The 23,117-nt window shown below is 35.2% G+C and overlaps 1 protein-coding gene across 1 annotated transcript in view; it reads right to left on the bottom strand.

Annotated features, from left to right (window-relative positions):
- LOC134655422 (cell adhesion molecule Dscam2) overlaps nt 1-23,117 on the bottom strand; it is a 239,018-nt gene that overhangs the window by 154,739 nt on the left and 61,162 nt on the right. The window contains exon 2 of the mRNA XM_063510890.1: nt 18,255-18,301. Within this exon, the coding sequence (XP_063366960.1) occupies nt 18,255-18,301 (47 nt within the window). The remainder of the gene's footprint in view (nt 1-18,254; nt 18,302-23,117) is intronic.

Raw genomic sequence — 23,117 nt, 5'->3', positions numbered from 1 at the left:
ATCTGAATGGTTTCTTCAGCATTGTTTTGAGCACGGCGCGTTGTGCTCTTTCGACCTCGATAAGCACAGTCTTTTCATTATAATTCATATTCGTAGAATTATTCTCCGAATGTTCTCTTCTACTGCCAATTTTTCTGTAACACATTCAGACACCGCTGTGCAAGATATAATGTTGTAAAAAAGTATGAAACTTGTAGATATTTCTACCCTTTTTCTTGTAATTTCGTTGCTCGCTCGCCCGACCCAGCGATAATTTACAAAGCGTCGAACGTGGCTGCGTATGAATAAATATCACACAAGACATTACACAGACGAAGTAACTACTGAGCGAAATTGATATTATTTTGAATGATACCTATACTTATATCATAATATGTACATTCCATAATATTATATAATTTGATTTGCCATTCTATTACGATTGTTGCAGTATAACTAAAATTGGAATAATAATATTATAGGTTAACTATTATGTTAACCTATATAAACTCATCAATACTCCGCATTTCTCAATTTTTTTAAATTTAAGCTTAGGTAATATAAAATAAATCCCCTTTCAATTTGTAATAAAGTTTATACATGAAACCGAAATAGGATTATTTGTCCGGGGTACTATAGCGGCAACAAATCGGAGCTCTTTCTTTCTTTAATATCTAAAGCTGACGCTTGGAATTATAAGCAAATATTTGCAGTTATCAAATACGTCGCCAGAATAAAATTACGCTACTCTAATTCGTTTCGCATCCACTCCATTACCGTAGCAATTTCCATGAACGCACGACATTTTTAACCAGGGAGTTTGACAGGGCTTTTTATTTACACGGTCCTTTCAAACCCTCGCAGTGCTGATGAGACCTTTGCGGTGTTGTGACGAGGGACCCATACTAATTACGGGCTCCGTGCTTGGCAGATTACAACCGCAGCTAAATGTACTGCTTCTCTGGAAGATAGCGCCTCCGTTATGTTAATTGTGAAGATGAATGGCGCCGGGAAATAAAACAATGAAATGCATTTTGTATATTAAATTATATTACAAGGAGAAGTTAAAATATAAAAAGCAGAGCATTATATTCTTATAAGGTAGTAAAGTAAACAGATAAATGGAAATTTGATTAAATGTACACTTAAATATTTGATTTTCGCGGTTCAATTTAATATTTATGAATAGCTTAAGAATATTCATCGAAATTACACTTATATGTACTTCAATAATGTTTATTATGTCCTTATTATGTTTGTAAAATGATGAAATTCCCGCATCAATGTATCAATATTTAATACGTTATTGCAACGTATTTTGTACGTTGTCGTCTGTGTTTTATGAAGCAAGTTCAGAAGTCCTTATACGTCTTTCATATCTACCTGTATGTCTTTTCTTCTGTCATGATACTAGATACCAGTTAGAAACGCTAGGTATTTGATGTTTTATTTAAATGTCTTGACATTATAATTCGTAGCTGAACTGCACTATTTTACTTTAAAGTTGGCGAAAGTATCCTTTTATAAAAATAAGGCTTTAAGTAGGCCAAATTGAATCGCACGTCGTTGTAACACGATTTAATTCTGAACACAGTTCTCACACACAAACTAATTTAAATTAACGTCCCTCATTGAGAATTGTAAACACATTGTAACTCATTTGTTTCACATCAATGCTAGCTCGCATTGTTAGTCGTTCAAACGTGAAATACAACACGTTTGGGAGAATCCAGCAAATAGGCAGGAAACGTGACGCCCAAATGTAACGTGTTGTCGCATAAAACTCGTCATATTTACGCGAGAGACGATGCGTGAAAATGATTGATACGGTTTTAGTAGGAGTGGGAAACGCAGGGATTCCTCAGATGAGCACATTCATCACCAGGCTGACAGCCGGCGCCATTACGTTTACGAATTGAATAAATACAATTTACGATCATGCAAATACTAGGCCACCTACAATCACATGATTAATGTTTCGTCGACGTTTTGTGCGCATTCGCGGCCCATTTTTAGGGATTCAGAAATTTGTTAACATCTTTGCTTTGGGATGTCTGAATCCGAATTACATTATGTTGAAGGTAACGCAAATGAAGCCAATTTAAGTAATTGGATGTCGGTTTGATGTTGCAATTAGGTAAGCAGTCGGTACCTTTCCTATGCTTCATTATTTTGTAGATTAAATCCTCCTAATGGAGGTACCCATGTATTTTAACTACCTATAGATACTTAAGTTTATTTTTTTCGGGATGTTTATTTTTACTAAGTTTATATTTGACCATTTTTGACACGACCCACCTTAGCCCAAACGGCCTGATGAATGGGATGTTACAGTTAATTTTTTTGTCTACTAAAACCCTCAGTCTTCAAAATTATACGTGTGAACGTTTCAAATGAAAGACCCTTCTCAGTCCTCAGACTATCCAAAGTACTCATAAATTACAGTTTTGAAGCTTTTGTATAAGAGCAGGTACAGAAATTGGACTCGTGGAAATAATTAGTATAGTTTTAATTAAGAAGTGAGTGTAAATGTTAATAGTTTTTGTTTAACAGTACGAATAATTTTATAATACAAACGAATGACGACGACGAGAAATCTCTAGAGTGTATAAAAATGTTGAAATAAGTACCTACCTATTTCAAGTAGGTATCCAAAAGTGACACAAAATGAAGTTGACCAGAGCCCGTACCATGGGTCACTGACAGTGTCAAAACTGACATTTACGCTATCGAGAACGTAATTTACTTTCTATACATCTCGTTTGCACTAATATGCGAGTACGAGTGAGATGTGTAGAAAGTAAATTACGTTCTTGACGGCGTTTATGTCAGTGCCAAACTGATGGTAGCCGTACTGAGACATTCGGTGAAATATATAAATACTTAAATGACTCTTCTCTTAGCAAAAAAAATCGTGAGTTCAAGCTTCGCTTTCGCCCGATAGGGCAAAAAGAATCTTATACGAAAAAAATACAAATATTCGCTCCGTGCAAAGCACCCGTAGGGGAAACCGAAACGATCGCAGCGCTTGATGTGGCCTATAATGACAAGATTGTTAAGTGTTTCTGTCAATTCCAATACTTCTCAGTTATTTTACCATACTTACGATAAAAATGGGTCACGATAGTTATTGTGTGGTAAACTGCAATAATACTGGACGAAACAGTAATAGTAAATTTTATATATTTTCAACGCCGAGCTAGATATTAGCTTTTTATACCATATAGTAAGCTTAATAACGTAATGGCTAAGTAAGTTTTTCTTGTATGTTAATAAAATAGTATGGCCAATACAGTGTACTAACATTAAGTGATTGTAATATTAGTTATTGAAAGCCCGTCAAAAGCACACTTTTGGCACGTAGGGTTATCTGTCGTCTGTCACAAGTGTCACAACAGACATTGTGCCTTAAGCGGGAGAACATAAATTTTTAACATAAAATGTGTTGATTAAAACCTGTGAAAAAGGTCAAAGTTTTTATAATTGCAAGCATCGTACGTATCCCCAGGAAAAGGATCACTAAGTGAGTCATCAAAACATAGTGAAACATGCATTCATTGATTTTGTAACGAAACAACAACGAAGGAAATTGACCGAATAATATAAAATACACAGATAATTCTTACTGTTTTCACTAAAGCAAAAACCAAGTGTATTTAACATTAAATACGAATAGATTCCGCACATTGTTAAGTACATTATAGTAAATATTTTAAGGAATAATCTTTATTTTGTTGCGCTCGCTATTTGACAGCGCCGACCACGTTGCGAACGCTAGGCGGCGCTGCCATCGTGCACGGTCCCAATAGGATGTAATATTATGTATCTTATAAGACACATCGCCAAGAAAAGGCCTTAAGCAGTTTACTACCCGTATAACGATTGTTTTGATTTTTAATACACCTGAAAGTTTATTCTAAGATGCAATTTATAGTGAATTTAGATATGTTTAAGGCGTGACAAGCAACGTTAATCATAATGATAATGTCGAACATTGAAGATAATAATTTAAATAAATAAAGACTTCATAATTTTTAAAAGTTATTGAACAAAAGTGTCACCGTTTGAGGAGTACAATAATCTATGTTTTTCAACGTATGCCGAATCTACCTTTCATACTTTTATGTCAAACCTAAAACAAAATGGCGGACTATGACTGTAATTATACCGTATACGAAGAACCACATTTGATGTAACACAGGTGGTATTGGATTTTTTTTTTTTTTTATTATTTGCTCGTGTTATAGTCCACACCCCGAAGAACGAACGAAGATAAGTTCGTTGGTAATGTAATAATTAATACCTACGTATGTATGTAGCAGCTCAATGTCTGGCTGTACATAACTCACGTGCCGGTATTTCCAAGATGAAATTGCTGGAGGTTCATCCATCTAGTGTCAATCAAGTTATATGACACAACAAAGGCGTTGAGGAGGATTCACAATCCTCTGTTATCATATTGTCCAGTCACCATCAGATATATCGCAGTGGTCAAAGGGCTCAAAAATATCTAAACACGAACTCTAACGAAACTTAACTCTGCTGTTTACTGTACATTTGTATATGTCGCAGTAACATATCTACTCAAATATAACAGAAATCGGCAATCTGAACCATTTTACCCTGTCCGCTTCATTTGAAATGCCACAGCCCACCGGCCACTCATAAGTTTCATGACACATTTGAACTCGAAGTCGACTGTGGATTCAAATGTGTTATGAGACTTATGAGTGGAGTTCGACTAGAGAGTCGAGTCGACAGGGAAGAAAGAGGGTGGTGAAATTCTTAACCTGACACCCACCCACACGGGGAAAATACAAACTAAAAATATTACCAAAGATGACAAAGTCTACCAGCGAAAGTGACGAATGAATAATGGACGACGAATGCAGAATGAGACGAATTAAGAACTTGTGAGTGAATAATTAAGTGAATTCACTGTCCCACTATACATCTACGTGTCGCTAGTACATGCCGTCAGTCGCACATGTAATTTCAACAACACTGAAGTTAAGTCATTTCGGCCGAGCACGCGTTGCGCGATAAAACGCGCCATTTCGCGAACTCCGTACCGCTAATGGGAACACTGGATGACGAAAACGCTCCGTTTATGATAATCGCTGTATTTCATGACCACATAAATGCGCAGCGCCGTATCAGCGGGCTGGGATTTTTATAGATATTACGCTTCCAGCAATGGGCGATTTGAAGCATCCTACATAGTTATTCAATATCCATTTCGGCCTTTAGTTTTTTAGATAGGTCCGATGTTGGGCTAAGGTTAAAGTACCTACGCTTTAGTTTTTCTAATAGGATATTTGTAGCGATTGAATGGAAATACAGAAGCCCAATTCTAACTGTTACATTGAAACAATAATATTTTATGATATTCTTAGTGGGACAAGATCTTTGTTATACATTGAATCCAAAAGAAAAACAAGAGTTATTAGGCAACACTTTTACCTGTAATTTATAAATACTTAGTACATAATTAGAAACTGCTAAGCTAAGCTACGTACTCGTAGATTACGGATCTAACGCTTGAAGGCTTAACGGGAGTATCTAGCAACTCGTCTAGATTAACAATTATTTTGTACCTATCTATAAAACTAATTATTTCTGTTTACATATTCCATTTGAAGTCAATACGTTGTATACAATATGGATGTGTGTCATTTGGCTATCAAAACCGATTTTCAATATTGAATGTATTAAAAATAACATAATGGCACTTAGGATCCGATAAAGTTAAATAAGACCACTATCAGCGATTGCACGAACATCCAATTTCCGTCAAATGGAACCGGCGGAAAGAGTTCGCTGTGTCACGTGGAACTGAGCTCATTTACATACGGAATCTCGCGATCACCATTTGATACCTATCATTAAAATGGTCTTTTAATTTCTATTCAGAACATTACTTATTCTTTCATAGTCTTTTCTTAAGTAGTTTTATTACAATTATGTAAAGAAGGAGAAGGGGGTTGGCTCAATGGTCTCGGCTGGAAAGAGCTGGAAGTTGCCGCTTAAGATCGCGACAAATGGAAGATTCTTCTGCGAGCCCTATGTCCCTAATGAGGGATAACAGGAATGCATCATCATCATCATCAATATGTAAAGAAAATAATATGAAATATATTTTGCTGTATTTACTTACTTTACTCTAGTTTAATGTAGTTAGGTTACTATTTTAATAGTATGTATATTTCGCAGAAAATATTTACCATACACAAATCAAGTTTATAAATTTAATCAAAACTTCTGAGAACTCGAAATATGTAGTAATGGTAAATAGACAATCCAATATACAGTTAATCTAAATCTTGTCAAAATATAACATAAATTAGGTTTTGATTTATATTTGTTTTAGACAATGATATCGAATAGATGTTTACGCATCAGAAAGTTAAATTGCTAGATCACAAGTACATATCTACTTCTCTACGGCATCACGAACAAGGGGGCCTAGCCAAGGTGCCATTGGTGCCAATCGTTTGTCCTACGACAACGACACGCTTTCAACGACAACGAAGCGTTACACTGTCGCAGCGCAAACGCTTGGCACCTTGGCTAGGTACCCTGATCTGTATTCAGCGTACAACGGCAGATTTATCAACGACAGAATCCATGCGAACAGAAAATGCTCCAAATTTTAACTACGGGCAGTGGCCATTAGGTATTCATAAACAGTGTCCACGGTAACTTTTAATGCGCGGACTCTCTAGAGATCGTGTTAACGTCATAGAGGCTACCATACAAAGGCAGCTCAAATTTAGTTAACAGTCGCCGTAATCCGTATACAATAAAATTGTAAATACCTAAATTTCTTGCTGAAAATAGTTATTGCAGAAAGAAGCTCCTTTTTTTTATTTACCCATGAGGCACTTAGGTCTAATCAAAAGCATGTATCTACTTAGCTCAAATTTTGATCAAAGATAACGCAATATGAGGTCTTACAGTTTGTCTAAGGCAGCGCTGCACCGTGTTTGACATCACAAATTTCTATGAAATTATGACGTTTAAAATGTGTGATAACCCTAGTTGACATTTATGTGACAGACGGACTCTTAAATGCACAGCAACATCTACGCTGAGGTAGCGTTGCGATATAAGTTTGTACCTAAATGTTAGTATAGGAAGGACACATATTATAAGTAGCTAGGTGAACTTGTCGCAAATAACATCTTGGATCTCTAGCCTTTCTGCTACCTACCTACTTGGTTTACTTTGTTAGATTACTGAGTACTACAAGCACATACATGACATGCTAGTCTTGCAAAGCTATACGCAAGTCCTTCTCCTCCAATTGAGGGGGGATTTAAATCTTCTCGAGGCAGAGGTGTGGGGTTGGAGCCGGTGTAACTTTATTTGACGTTCATAAGCGCAATGTGATATACTTGAATAAACTATTTTTTATGTTATCTTTATCTTATCTATGTTTGTATGGAACGCGGTTGACACGTGCCAGATAATAACTCGAGAGCGCAAGGCTCACGTGCTCCGCACAGGGGTTTTAATGACGCGTCTAAGTGGCAAGTCCCACCGCGTTCCGCTGGGATCCGATACAGTAGGTAACTCCGCAAACTTACTTCCAACTCCAAACTAAGTGCCTTAAAATTTAAGTCAACTTCGTGTCCGTGCGCCACTGACGCTTTCATAGTGGATTTAAAATATTGAATGAGTTTGTTTTTATTTCGGAGGCCGGGTCACTTGTAAAGAGTTTACTGGCCACTTTAACTTTAAGTGTATTCATATGGGTCTGTTTGAGAAATCTCGTTTATTGGATAAATCTATGTTGGTACAATTAATTAGTCCAATATTCGTTGGGAAATAATTTTGAAATCACTCGATGTGAGTCTTATTTTTATTTTATTTTATTTTACTTAGCACAATAATTATACTATTGCTGAGAACGAGATACTAGAATGAGTAATTATGTCAATGTAAGATCAAATTAATATTTTTTATTTAAAAGGTACCAATTCTACCACGGTTATTTAAAATTATTCACCATAGGTTCTATCGTGACAAACACTCAAAGCTCTTAATCTGATACAAAGTTTTCTAAGGCTGAAATCTCTTTTGATCTTCATCGGTGTTCGTTATCCCTCTAAAGCATAAATTTCTTGTAATGTTCATTTTGCTTATCGGCCGTAACAGATAGCCGTCGCCTGACCAGAAAGATTTTACAAAAGTTCTTGTTCGTTTTTTTCAACGAGCATAATTTCCGGATTTATTTTACAAAAAATTAACGAGGATAGAAGACTACTTTTTGCTATTGTTAAAATATTGTAATATAACTCGCAAACTAACACAAACGTAGGTACCTACACTGATATCAGAATGACATCTAAATGATGTATATACGTCATTCAGATATCATTATGATGTCAGTGTACGTTCGAATTGGTCTGAAAATAACGATAGTTGTAATTTAACACTACATACTTTCATTAATACCCACCAAAAATATTTGCTGAAACGTATTCTCAATATTTTTACAATTGAAATTTTAAAAAACTAAACAAATAGTGCTTTCAAGCTTGTTTGAAAAAACGTAGTAAGTACCTACCTACTTTTTAAAGACAGTTTGCGGTTGCTACAAAACTGACGAGTATCATAAGATCCAAGGCAAACGCAAAAATATGCGTTTCATAATTCCAAGTCTAGTTTTGAGAAACACCTTTATCAGGTTTATTTCACTGTATCCTTAGTAAGGTACCTAATCGCAATTAATTAAAGCTTTATCAAGATCGTGAAACAAAAGCCAAAGCATTCTCGCACTGCTACAGCAACTGGCTCACGTTTCAAATTATTTGCAACCAGTTGGCCACAAGCTGCACAATAGTTTCTGACTTGTTAACATGCTACCCTGACTAAATGTGCATAACTGATATGAAACTTGGCAAAATATAAACGGCAAGAGTGTGATGCTCATGTGCGAGAGTCTGTTGTAACGACGTGCAGAATGCACACATGAAATAGTTTTATGATACAGAACTACAAAGTTAGCGCTGTTAGAAAGTCTAACTAAGTAAAATGAGAGCGTAAAGTTATGAATTTAGTGCAACTGTTTATTAGCATAACAACATTTTGGCGGCAACCATACAATTACTTGAATATCAAACTGTAAAATAGATTTAGGGCTCGTTATGACGGCGCGCGAACTCGCATGCGAGTTTAGTTCCAACCAGTGATATGATATGACTAATATAACTATAGATAAGTTAATACTCGTAGGTACACAAGGAGCACAAAAAATACTTCCATATTTATTTCTATACTTACGAAGAAATCTTTTATGTTTGTTTAATTTTCACATTCCATACATCTTTGTCATACTCGTTGTAAAACATGAGCTTGTCTCTTTCTCTTTCGGTGAGTGGGAGCTCGTTAGCACGTGCACATATCTCGCTTACCCAGGTGCGAATAAAGGCAAATTGTACAATTTGTCACAAGGTAAGCGCTTAAATTTTGAAACGCTTATAACATATCTTGATTTAAATAAATCATTGGTTACAACAGCACATGCGAGTTCTTGCACCGTCTAAATGAGCCCTAACCCTAACAGATTACTCTGCTTCAGATACGATTAGAAACGTGTTAGCAGTGGTTTGAAATGTTTGACGTAGGTTAACTAATTACCTATCTTACTGGCAAATATGAATGCACGCGCGTGTATTGTCAAAATTTGATGGAGTTGGCAATAGATCATTTTTAGGGTTCCGTACCCAAAGGGTAAAAACGGGACCCTATTACTAAGACTCCGCTGTCCGTCCGTCTGTCCGTCCGTCCGTCCGTCCGTCCGTCCGTCCGTCTGTCACCAGGCTGTATCTCACGAACCGTGATAGCTAGACAGTTGAAATTTTCACATATGATGTATTTCTGTTGCCGCTATAACAACAAATACAAAAACAGAATAAAATAAAGATTTAAGTGGGGCTCCCATACAACAAACGTGATTTTTGACCGAAGTTAAGCAACGTCGGGCGAGGTCAGTATTTGGATGGGTGACCGTTTTTTTGCTTGTTATGCTCTATTTTTTGTTGATGGTGCGGAACCCTCCGTGCGCGAGTCCGACTCGCACTTGGCCGGTTTTTTTATGTTCCTATCGGTCTTCAGTTAGATACCTAATGTATCATAAATTAATTCGTCGCTTCTTCGCCATTGTAATACAACAGAAATAAGCTTTGGTACAGACACAAAGTATATCTGGGGGCACGGTAGTGCCCCCGCCAAGACGAGCAAAGCGAAGCGCAAGGCACTACCTACCTTTTCTCGAAGCGCTTCGTCGTTTTTTTGAACCCTCATAACTTGGGTTTGGATTATACCAGATAAACAAAATTCTCGGGATATGATGTCAATAGTGGACTTATTAATCATAAAAAAATTCAATTGCATAGCTCTTATACTTAAGATTTTATTCATATCTAAAAAACCCCAATTTCGTCACTGACTCACTCACTCACTGTTGATCATCAAAACCTCTAGGGTACTTCCTGAAGTCCTAGGAAGCTGAAATTTGATATGTAAGATAGTATTAGTACACAAACAACAAAATAATTCAAAAACTTGAAATTTTTTGCCCCTAAGGGGGGGAAAGGGGGGGTGGGATTTTGTATGGGAAATCAATAACCGCTGAACCGATTTAGTTGAAATTTGGTATGTAGATAGTTTTTGTAATGTGGAATGGCATTGAATAGTTTTCAACCCCAAAATCACCCCGTAAGGGTGAAAAGGGGGTGGAAAAGGGCGTTAGGGGAAAAGGAGGGTTGAAGTTTGTATGGGGAATCAGTAAAAAGCAGATTGTATAAAAGATGCCCCGAGGTACGTATTTCAGGATTTTTAATAGTACCTTAAATCACACGCGCAACCCTTTAAATTAGGGGATGGAAGCAACTTACAAAAAGAAGTGAAATCCCACCAAAAACATTTTCATGTAAAATGTTGCCAAGACGAAACCATAAGGCTCGCACTGACAAAAAGTTATCAGATCTCTTGTAGAGCCAAGCTTCTAACTCTACAAGTCCTAACTTCACAAACTCTACACCTTAGTCAAAATATGTGGCTTGGCCGTTTCGTTACTCATTATAAAAAATAATGAATAGTGAATACATTTTTCACCTTACGTCCATGTGACAGTAGCGAAACGGTCAAGCCACATATTTTGACTAAGGTGTAGAGTTTGTGAAAACGCTTGCGGGATAGGGGTTGCGATCCTAGGTCTGGTTCGTACCTGGTCCAGCGTATATCGTTGGCTATTCAGCGCGGGAACGCCGCTGGTATTTTGGGGACATTTGTGCCGGGTACTTACCGGATTAGGATATAGGTTTATGGCTTATTATTATGTATTTTGTAATGACCAATTTCCTTTATAATTTGACGATGCGTGTTGCGGATGACATATGTGACAAAATGCATTTTAATTTGACGAAGCCTGAGGTGGATGAGCTTTCTGTATGATTTGCTTTGTTATGAATTTCATTTCGCTTCGCAATAGATTATAATTTATGCAATATATATACGAGTAGGTTTGTGAAGTTAGGACTTGTAGAGTTAGAAGCTTGGCTCTACAAGAGATCTGATAACTTTTTGTCAGTGCGAGCCTTATGGTTTCCTCTTGGCAACATTTTACATGAAAATGTTTTTGGTGGGATTGCTTATTCGGTTCACGGAACTGTCACATTACGTATGCGAGTATGAATTAACGTTAGACGGCTTCCAATCCATAATACTTACTGAGCAATATCAAATTTTATATCATAGACGGTGAAATACGTGTATTCCTGAAACAAAGGCTGTTGTTTGAGGAACACACCGTTTGTACGAAATATTAATAAAACGAGTACCTAGGTATTTAGGGAATATTATCTTTCACTTTCAGAATATTAAGTATTTGGTTGAAAGGCGACAATATATTAATTTCATATTTCATTTGAATTGATCACATCACCAAGAAAATTTCACTTGAATATTTTTAGGTGTAAAAAGAGTACCTATACAAATTTATTTTAAAGTGCATTATGACGCGCTAATAATTCTTTTAAACTACGGAACCCTAAAAAGCACCTCAAAATGCGGCGTGGACACAGCGCTTCTCGGAATAAAATACTGTGTAGTACATATTATAAAACGAAATATGGAATGAAATGACAATATATTTTAGTACTCACTTTCTTTGAATTAATTTACCTACTTTATTTCGTAGTAACGTTACTATCGCAGAAAATTGATTACATACCTACTTTTTACATGCACAGTCTTTATCAAAATGTTCACTGCAATACCTATTTTTTTTTAATTTTCGTTTTTTTGCCACAAGATTGTTATTTAATTTAATTGTTATTTACATTAATAAGTGTCCTGATAGTTTACGACAACCAATAAATTCTTACTACTTAACTATATGGCTGTAGAGAGGCAAGGTATATTTCAATAGCTATGTATCTAATCAGGTCACAAGACTTGATTCTAAACAATCTAAACAGCATAAATTAAACGCTAAACTTGTACAGGAAGACCAAGTTAGTTCGCATGCAGATGGCAGCCCAGTTGACAGGCTGCAACTTTGGCGGGAATTTTACGCGCGACCGACGTCGCTAGCCGAGACGTGAGTCTGGCAACACTCACTGAACATGAATTTTGAATTTGAGATTTATCACAAATTATGTACAAAAAACTTTGTTATTAAATATCATTCGTAAAAATTATGTAAAGTACCTAGGTATGCAAGTTTCCGTGCAAAGTGATAATTATGGCGTAGGTTCCTAATAAACTTTGTGAAACTACCACTTTGCTACGAGGCGCTGATTTCGAAACTGAATAACGTATGGTAGGTATGGCCCGGCAAAAAAGAGTAGAAATTAAAAAGTGGCAATACTGTAGAGTCGTCCCTTTCAAATTAATCTAAGAAAAACGGGACGACACTACAGTGTTGCCACTTTTTAATATGTACTCTTTTTTGCCAGGCTATATATAGGTACGAGTATATCTGATTTAGAATAAAACAAGTAGGTACCTAAATTAAAATAAAAAAATAAACCCGATAGCGATAACTAAAAATTAAAAACGTCGATTTCAAATAAAGATAATTTTGGAATCTCTGAGATTGACGTGAGAATTATCAAAATGGGCCCACGCGTTTAGTCTCTATAGTGCCATAAAGGAACAAACATACATACTAGATACATAGACTGATAAACACATTACCCTTCTTTGGATTGCGCTGTCGAGTAATAAGTACTTTAATTTGTACAAACCAACAAAGTTGGACTTGAAAATACAAGCCAGAATATTCTTTGAAGCTTATTTTTGTTTGAGACTTAAGTTTTCGAAAACAAACCAAAATGAACGCTCACTAAAACCACATTGTTTGAAATGATATAAAAGACAAGTTTGCCAACCTCAGAACATTGCGCGATAAGGCAGACAAGGGAACTTTGCGCACCCTTCGGCGTGCTAAGTTATTTCAACTGTGAAGTCGGCGAACGGCGAGCGTAACTTGCTATTTTGAGTTGGTACAACTGTATTTTCCAACTTTTTTGTTTTGATGTAGAGATTACGACAAAGTACCTACTCAGCTGTGCAACTTGACTCTGTTTATACACTGGATCATTGAGAAATAAATATTTTTACGATCAGAGATGTGAAAAATACTTTATAAAAAGTATTTAAATACAAAATACAAATACTTCCTTGATATACTATTTCAAATACAAAATACAAAATAGTTTTTGAATTTGTATTTAAAATACAAAATACGAAATAGGTATTTTCAAAATACTTTTTTAAAATACAAATACTTTGCGATAAAAGGTACTCTGAATAGTGAATACCTAGTCTGAATTAAAAAGTATTACTCAGAATATCCGAATTGAAAAGACTCTCTTTATTCTTTGAAAACAGTGTGTCAATCAGTCCTCTATCTAAAGTGCAAATTTCTAGTTGTTTGCTCATATTAACCGGAAGGATGGATCCGATGGATGATGGTTTATAACGGACAATTTTTAAAAGCATTAATTTAGATTTGTTATGTTTTACAGCTAGTATAATGCCTCTCGTTAGTGTGATAAAAACGTCTCGTTTGTGTTTCATCAGGGCAGAAAAGTTTGTTCTCCTCTCGTACCTTGAAACCCTCGTAACACTCAAGATTCCCCTTTTTTAACCACTCGCTACACTTGTGATCATGTGCGACGTTACTAAACAGATTCAACAGTTCCATGTTAAAAGAATGAGAGAGTGGCCAGGATTGTAAGATCAGAAGAGGTTGTAACTCCTACCTACATTACCTACTATAAAGTATTTTGTATTTTGAAAATAGAAAATAGGTCACAAAAACTATTTCAAATAAAATACAAAATAGTTTTCTTCAAAAGGTATTTAAATACAAAATACAAAATAGGTATTTTGCATTTTGTATTTGCATTTTAAATACAAGTATTTCAAATAAGTCACATCTCTGTTTACGATTCTTTAAAATACAACATACAACATACTGAGAGCAAAAACTAGGTAGCGAAAATGACGGCTGAAAAGAAAAGAAAAATACCTATAATTATTGAGAAACCCAAAAGTTACTCAAAGCATCAAAGCAATAGATACCACTTAGACTGATCTGGTAATATCATTGCGACCTAGATTCTTGCCATCTGTCTAAGAGGACGGCGAGCAATGTATCTCAGTTCGGCGGGCACGTCCCTCGTTTTACTCAAAAGATCTGTGTCCGCAGATTTACCGAGCCCCCGGGACACCCCACGCTCAGTTAGAAACGAAATTCACTTTGACACTTCGACTTTGAAATACGTCGCCGAGTAACTTTGCTGGACTGTGAATGCAAAATATAAAATCGATAACAAGATGTTTGCGAAGGGTTCGGGTGACGGGTCAATTATGTGATGGTCGGCAAGGCCGTTGAAAATTTAAACACGTTCAGGCACCCTTGCAATTTCTACTCGAAGGTATCTAAGGCTGAATTTCAACAGGTCCAAAATGTACCTAATTTTGGTGAGATTTTTTATTTTTGTAGTTTATGTCTAACTTATGTATCGATAATACGTAACTAGTCACAATCGATATTGTGTAGTAATGGCCTTTCATTATACATAGTAGTTTTAGAGATATTATGATTTTAATAATTTGGTTGCCACCAAAATTAGATTTACTGGCCACCATCCCTATTATAGTCTGTATCTTTAGGTATTTCCATAAAAGTAAACGAAATCTACCCTGAAATGGCTCCTTAAGCCAGTTGAGGGTGGATGAAAACATTGTACGATCAAATAATGTAGGTAAAAGTCAGTGCAATTACAAAAAGTGAAATTTTGTTTCATTGTAAAGTATTTATTTTTTACTGGTAATCAATGCACTTAGTCATTAATGCTGTGAATACAAAATATAAATATATGACAGCAAATACAAAATTACTTAGTTATGGCTCATAAGTATCAATTTTGGTGGCATTAAGCAATTTTGGTGGTTTTCAAATTACCACCAAAACCACCAAAATTGATGCACCAAAATTAGAACCATTGCATAAAAGTATTTTTAAAAGTAAACCGTATCACTCACTTCAGTTTCAAGTTTATATTTTTAAAAAGAAACTATAAACATGCTTTAAATACAGTTCACACAAAAACAACTACTTTTCGGTCATTAGTTAGATACACCACCAAAATTGCATTAAAAAGTATTTTAATACACCAAAATTAGATACTTACGCATTTGCTGGACAGATCTAGCGTCATACGACTCATCATCATCGCTCGTGTGCCGGAGCAGAACTGAAATAACAGGTGACTACACGTTTGTTAGCCTTGTTGCTTTTCTTTTGACCATAAAAATCATTTTCAATATTTACCACCAAAATTTACTATTTTACCAGGACAACTATTAATGCTTAGTTTATAGTATCAATTCATGTACTAATCTTCACTTTTATTTTCTTATAATATACGTAGACTAATAACGAGTAAAAGTTTGTGAAGTTTTAGTTAAATCAATTGATGTTATGGTTCTACTATAGAAATCATTCAAGAAAAATGGATTCGGGACACTACACCAAAATTAGAATTGCGGCGAAAAAAATGTTTTTCATAAATAACAATAACTTTTATAACATTTTGCGATTTGGCTTAAGATAATAATTTGTGTAAGGTTTTCAGAAAAAAAACCATTGTGAAACAATTAGTCCACACTGATATTATCAGCTGCGCCACAAAAAAAATCGTTGAGATAATCACCCCTAACTCAATACATAACGCAAAATAAGTACAATATTATGAGTTTGGCCTTACCTAATGAGAAAACGAGACCAAGTGTTCGGGAAATTCATACCTATTATAAGACAGCTTTCTATACTTGGTTAAGCAAATCTTGTTAGTAAAAAAAGGCGCGAAATTCAAATTTTGTATGGGACGATATCCCTTCGCGCCTACATTTTTCAAATTTGCCGCCTTTTTCTACTGACAAGATCTGCTTGACCAAGTATAATTCAGATGTTGAGTTAGCATTACCCATTTCATTCACATAGAAAAGACGAGCTGTATTTTTAAGTGATGTATTTTATTTTGTTAGTTATACGCTTATGAGGTAACATCCACTTCATAAGCAAACTACAACGTCCTAAGTAGGGTAAAGGCACCAGTAGTCAGCCTTATAACGACTTTTTTAAGTTTGAACGTTCGGCATTTCTACAGGATTAGTCGGATAATTAAACAAATGGCATGGTTAGATCAATTGTTTATCATAGTTTTAAAACAAAATATTTAAAAAAATAACAATCATCTTTATAATATCTCTAATTAAGTTTAAACAAAAAGTGGCACTTTTCTCCAGTAGTCAGCCTCCAAAATCCAGTAAGCAGCCTCTGTGTACCCAGTACTCAGCCTATATAAACTATTCATAATAATTAGATTAAAATCACTAATATTTATATCAAAATCAACGATATTATAACATTTATTTTTTCTTTATAATTTTTGTTATCGTTATTGTAGTGGTTAGTTGTAGTTTTTAATTTTAGTTTATAATTTTTTGCATAAATCAAAATCAACGATGTTAAAATAATATCAATTTTTTTTATAATTTTAGTTATTATAGTTAGTTGTAGTTTTTAAATTTAGTTTATATTTTTTTCCATATATGTATTACTTAACTACTTGTTTACTTATTTAATAAAAAAATCTTATAGGTAGGTACATACAATTCTTATGACACGAAATTTGTTGGCCATAGGTACTTAATTAACTAACACTATTCTTGCAAACTAAGAATCGCAATATTTATTTTCTAATAATTAATCCGTCAAAAATTAACGAGGTAAATCAGGTAATATATAATTTTGTTCCTAGTAGGTATTCGGTAAAAAATAATTAATCGAGTCTATGCAGATCTAATTATAATTAATAAACAAAGTCATCTACCGACCAGGAAAAAACAAAATGATAGTTATGTATAGTTAACGTCAAAAATATGTATACACTTTTGAACCTTATTTCAATGAGATAGGGTTTTAAAATGTGGACATATTTTTGGCGGCGACGTACCAAGCAAGGTCAATGGCTGAGTACTGGATCCGCGAAACCCAGTGCTCAGCCGCATTAAAACGTTATTTCAAATGCGGCTGACTACTGGGTTTTACTTTAAATTGACTAGGGCATGCCTAACTAAATTTGAAAATGTAAATTTAACGGTCCTAACGGTCGCATTGGCTCGAAAATAATAAAATAAACGAATAACCCAAAGGTCAGCCGTTGGGGGCTGGGCACTGGATTCTTTGGAAAAAAGTGTTATCCAGTGGCCAGCCTCCTCAATTTATAAGTGAAATATTGATATTTTCATTCAAATATAATGCAATTTAATAGATAAACTAATAAATAAACCAATCATTAACAAAAACAATAACTTTTAACATTAAAACATAGTTTTTCTTGCCTGTTAAGAGAACACCACGTGCAGTAAAAAATATGGCGGACATGACACTATTGCACTCGTCGACAAACAGCACCTGTATGAACGAGTATATTTCTTCCCCCCGTTCCCTCACCGCACCTGTCGTGTGACGTATTAACCAATAAGGAATCAAAGCTCCTATTTGAGTACTCGCGATTTGTTTAAACGAATATACCAGATATTTATGACCAATAAACTACTCAAAAGGCTGACTACTGGTACCTGGCTGGTCACTGGTGCTGTTACCCTATGCGTTGAAAATTGGAAACTTAAATTATTTTTCTCCGATAATAATCTAAAAACCAATAACTTAGAAATGAACTTACCCAAGAAGCTGAGCAGCAAGTACGTGCAGATCTTCATCTTCAGTGCCCTGTAACAAACAAATTTCATTTTAGAACTTGCAATTCTTCCAACTTTTACTGCAGCGAATGCTGGGTTGTGGAGTAGATTTTCAAACCGAGCATAATATGATATGTTATTATATATTATGTTATTATAATATGTTATTATGTTAATATAATAGGTATGTTATTATTTTAAATAGTAATTGAAGACTAATTTATATTATCATTGATAGTTATTATAACTACGAGTATCATCTATCACCATTATATTATATACGAGTAAAGTATAGAATTAAAAACATATTATTGACGTGTAGGTTAACAACACTTTGCAATTCTAATGTAGTTTTGTATGCTATATCTTAGACATGTTTCTAATAAATTTTAAAAAGAATAAGCACTATAGTAATTTTTTTGTTGCGCTGGTTGATTTGTGTTTATACGCTACTGAGTTTGTTGAAAGCAGCAAATGTAAAATAACTACGAATTTCGAAAATCCTATACTTACTGTTCGCAAACTCGTTTTGCTAAAATTTCTACGCAATGTGCAGGTAAATGCATTCAAAGCGTTTTACTGAGTTCATAATAGTTTTACTATTCAGTAAGTAGTAGATAAGGAGCATCGCTGGAGTGCGGCTCCTTTAATAGTTACTACTTGTTCTGAAAATTGCACCTGGAGCATTAATGTCATGTAATGGGGCTTTATATCTTTCTAATTCTTTCCAATTTTTAGTGTATTTTCCCCATTCCTTTCTGTGTAATATAATATGTATGTTTATCCTATAAATTTTGTATGTATTTATATACTTTATCTTTCTGGTACCTTGTTGTACATTTTGCTGCATTTGTCACCCTCTTTTCACTTTCTCCTCTCATCTACTCAAAGGTTAACTGGAAGAGATCCCTCGAAGGGATAAGTTCGCCTTTGTACTTCTTACTAATTGTATGTTATTTTTAATATGTCTTTTTGTACAAGAGTTTACTACTACTACTACTACTAATGTCTGAAGGGAAAATAGAGAGTCATGACTATAAGTTTATATGCTGACACACTTTCATCACGACCAAAGGCGGAAAATAAGATTAATTACTTAGCAATCAACTTTACGTAAGAGTAGGAAAATAGGTACGTATTGGTATATATATGTTTAGATAAAATCTCTCAATAGATTTACAGTCATAATTCATAATTTAAACTGAAACTTCAGGTCAAATAAAGTAAGTGCATGGGATTAAGTCCCGTTTCAGTTTAAATTTATAATCTCTCATTTGGTACCAGAATATTATAATAAATTATCTTTTCACCTCAGCAGCTCGAACAAGGGTACTTTGCTACTTAAAAACAGTGAGCAAAATCGCATTTTGCTCACTGAGTGAGACAAAATGAGCAAAATGCGATTTTGCTCACTCAGTGAGCAAAATGCGATTTTGCTCACTGTTTTTAAGTAGCAAAGTACCCTTGTTCGAGCTGCTGAGGTGAAAACTTAATTGTTGGTATATCTTAAGAAAACATGAGTGAATAGGTAAGTGATGAAGAAGGAATACATTTTTCGGGTTCTCTAATATGTTCTCACTGCTGAGCTAGTATAGAATCTTTCGCTTGCACGGGACTCAAAATAAGCACTCGAAGAAATATCAAACTTTGATCTCTTGTTGTACAAATAACTATTATATAATAGGTACTTAAATATATTTCGACTTTAGGCTGTCAAACAAATATGCTTAAAAAACGATTCTGCGAAACGAATACCTGGATTAACACTTAATAAAAATTAAAGTCAACATTACCCTGATGATTAAAATATCAGACCCAAGTTTCTTTAGTTACCAGCGCCTCCTATTGCTCTCCGTTAATTTGACTAAAAGCAATGACCCGGCCTGCGGTCAATGGTGCGTTAGGAAAGGTTAAGTGTTGACTATAACTGAAACTTGCAGAGTTCTAGGTAAATAAAACTTGAAAATGCCGTTTATTTTCAATTTAGACGCCAGGTTTATCCAAAGTAAACTTATCAATATTCTACTTCTTATATTTCTTAGAAATATTGTGGAGACAAGAAGGTCGATTCAAAAAAGCAGACGTGATATTTCTGAACTATCATAAATAAACTTGAGACATTAAAAACAACTCACGCGAATAGGACCTTATCGTGACACGAACTTAATTTACAAGTTATTTTTAGGGTTCCGTACCCAAAGGGTAAAAACGGGACCCTATTACTAAGACTCCGCTGTCCGTCCGTCCGTCCGTCCGTCCGTCCATCCGTCCGTCAGTCACCAGGCTGTATCTCACGAACCATGATAGTTAGACAGTTGAAATTTTCATAGATGATGTATTTCTGTTGCCGCTATAACAACAAATACTAAAAACAGAATAAAATAAAGTTTTAAGTGGGGCTCCCATACAACAAACGTGATTTTTGACCGAAGTTAAGCAACGTCGGGCGGGGTCAGTACTTGGATGGGTGACCGTTTTTTTGGTTGTTTTGCTCTATTTTTTGTTGATGGTGCGGAACCCTCCGTGCGCGAGTCTGACTCGCACTTGGCCGGTTTTATTACATTATTTGATTATTTCACAAAACTATAAGTGCATTTACTCGAAAAACAATTAGGTAAGCACAATAGCACATAGAAGTTCTCCAAACTGCCACTTCAATTCAAACAGGAGCTGTAACTATCAGACGTGTATTAATGGATTAAAAGTTTTAATTCCACCCTGAGCCTACAACATTTGTCAAAGTTCGCGTCTTTGACAAGGGTCATGCTGTATTTACTTATCCCCAGCTTCACCTGGGTTTCCAATGACTTCGATCTTGATAGTCTCTTATTTATTGCCTCAGTTAAGCAAGTATTAAACGATTGGTAAGCAAAGTCAGGTGAAATACCGCGCCTGTTAATTTAACTTAGCGAAAATTAATTTAACTTTAATTGTCTTTATATCGCTGACAAAAACCGTACGTTTATTGGTACTTAGAACATTTATGACCTGGAATAAGTGAATAACACATCACATTAGGTACTTAAGTGCCTATACTTCTCATTACTTTTAAGGAATTCTCTTAGGGTTGAGAGATAATCCCCGAGGCCGAAATGGCAAGAATATTAAGCTAGTAGTAGATATTTTATAATAAGTAAGTACGCGTATTGTTGTCTATGAAATGTTATATTTAATTACAATGTTAACAGACCCCGTGCATAAAGTGTAAAGCTAATTTTTCCATTATCATTAGCAGCTAAGAGAATTAATAGCATTCTGCAAAATAAACTCAAATACGACGGCCAAAGTTATCAGCCAAAAGCATAAAACTTTGCATACCACCAGTGGGGACTTTATATTTAAACGCTGGTATAGAAATGAAATCATTTCAGTTCAGCGAGTTGAACATTTCTAGCAGCTAAAATTATATATTTTCTTCGAAGAACGCGAAATACGTACGAGGGGCGGGGCGTTCAAAATATTCTCGGTATTGATATCTTACAACCTCTTCTAAAATTTCTTTCGTTACTGGCCGCTAAGGTTTATTCATTGACATTAAAAAAAAGTATAATTCGAACCGAGATGTTCTTTTGTTTTTCTGCAATTGCTGAACAAACATGAACATCATGTGGGAATTGACAATGTTAACTAAATTAGAACATCGATGCGTGATAAAATTCTTGACAAAACAGGGTAAAAATCAAAAAACCATAAAAGAGGAAATGGATTGTGTTTACCGTGAGTCTGCTCCTTCTTTATCTACCATTCAAAAGTGGTCAAGCGAGTTTAAACGTGGAAGGGAGAGTGTTGAAGACGACCCTAGACCTGGCCGGCCTGTAGTAGCTACTTCACAAGAAAATATTGATAAAGTGGAAAAACTTATATTGGAAGATGGTCGAGTGAAGGTAAAATCTATAGCACAAGTAACCAATCTCTCTATTGGTACCGTACATGATATTATCCATGACCATCTTAATATGTCAAAAGTAAGTGCAAGATGGGTTCCGCGAATGCTGACTCGGCTTCAAAAAGACATGCGTGTAGCTTGTTGTTCCGATTTTATTGACCTGTGCGGTGAAAATCCTGATGAGGTGCTGCAAAGAATAGTTACTGGAGATGAAACCTGGGTTCATCATTATGACCCAGAGAGTAAACAAGAGTCCATGCAGTGGCACATTAAGGGTTCAGCTCATCCCAAGAAGTTCAAGGTCATCCCTTCAGCTGGCAAGGTCATGGCCACGATATTTTGGGATTGTGAAGGAGTATTACTGATCGATTATAAAGAAAAAGGTGTAAATATCACAGGACAGTACTACGCTAACATTCTACGTCAATTAAAGGATGTAATCAAAGAAAAGAGGCGAGGAAAGTTAACCAAAGGTGTTATGCTTCTGCATGACAACGCCCCCGTCCATACTGCTCATATTGCCAAGGCAGCTATTGTTGAATGTGGGTTTGAAACTGTTACTCACCCACCGTATAGTCCGGACTTAGCCCCCAGCGACTTCTTTTTGTTCCCCAATAAAAGGATCTGCGTGGAAATAAATTTTCCGATGATAAAGCATTGAAGGCGGCAGTGGAGGAGCATTTTTACACCAAAGATAAAAAATATTTTTATGCAGGATTAAAAAAAAAAATTGATCGATCTTTTAAGTGTATGAACATAGGGGGGGAGTATATTGAAAAATAAAAATATCAAACTTTTCGTACTTGTTTGTTTTCATTCTCATACCGAGAATATTTTGAATACCCCTCGTAGGTACATTAGGTAAGTTATATATAGAAATTTTCGACGAATTTTCCTTACCCCGGCTGTCACTTACTAAACAACCTTAAAAGCTTTCCAAACTGGAATATTAAAGTAGGTG

This window comes from Cydia amplana, chromosome 16 (assembly GCF_948474715.1).
Source record: "Cydia amplana chromosome 16, ilCydAmpl1.1, whole genome shotgun sequence".
Taxonomy (NCBI): domain Eukaryota; kingdom Metazoa; phylum Arthropoda; class Insecta; order Lepidoptera; family Tortricidae; genus Cydia; species Cydia amplana.
This window is presented reverse-complemented; position numbering and strand designations above follow the sequence as displayed.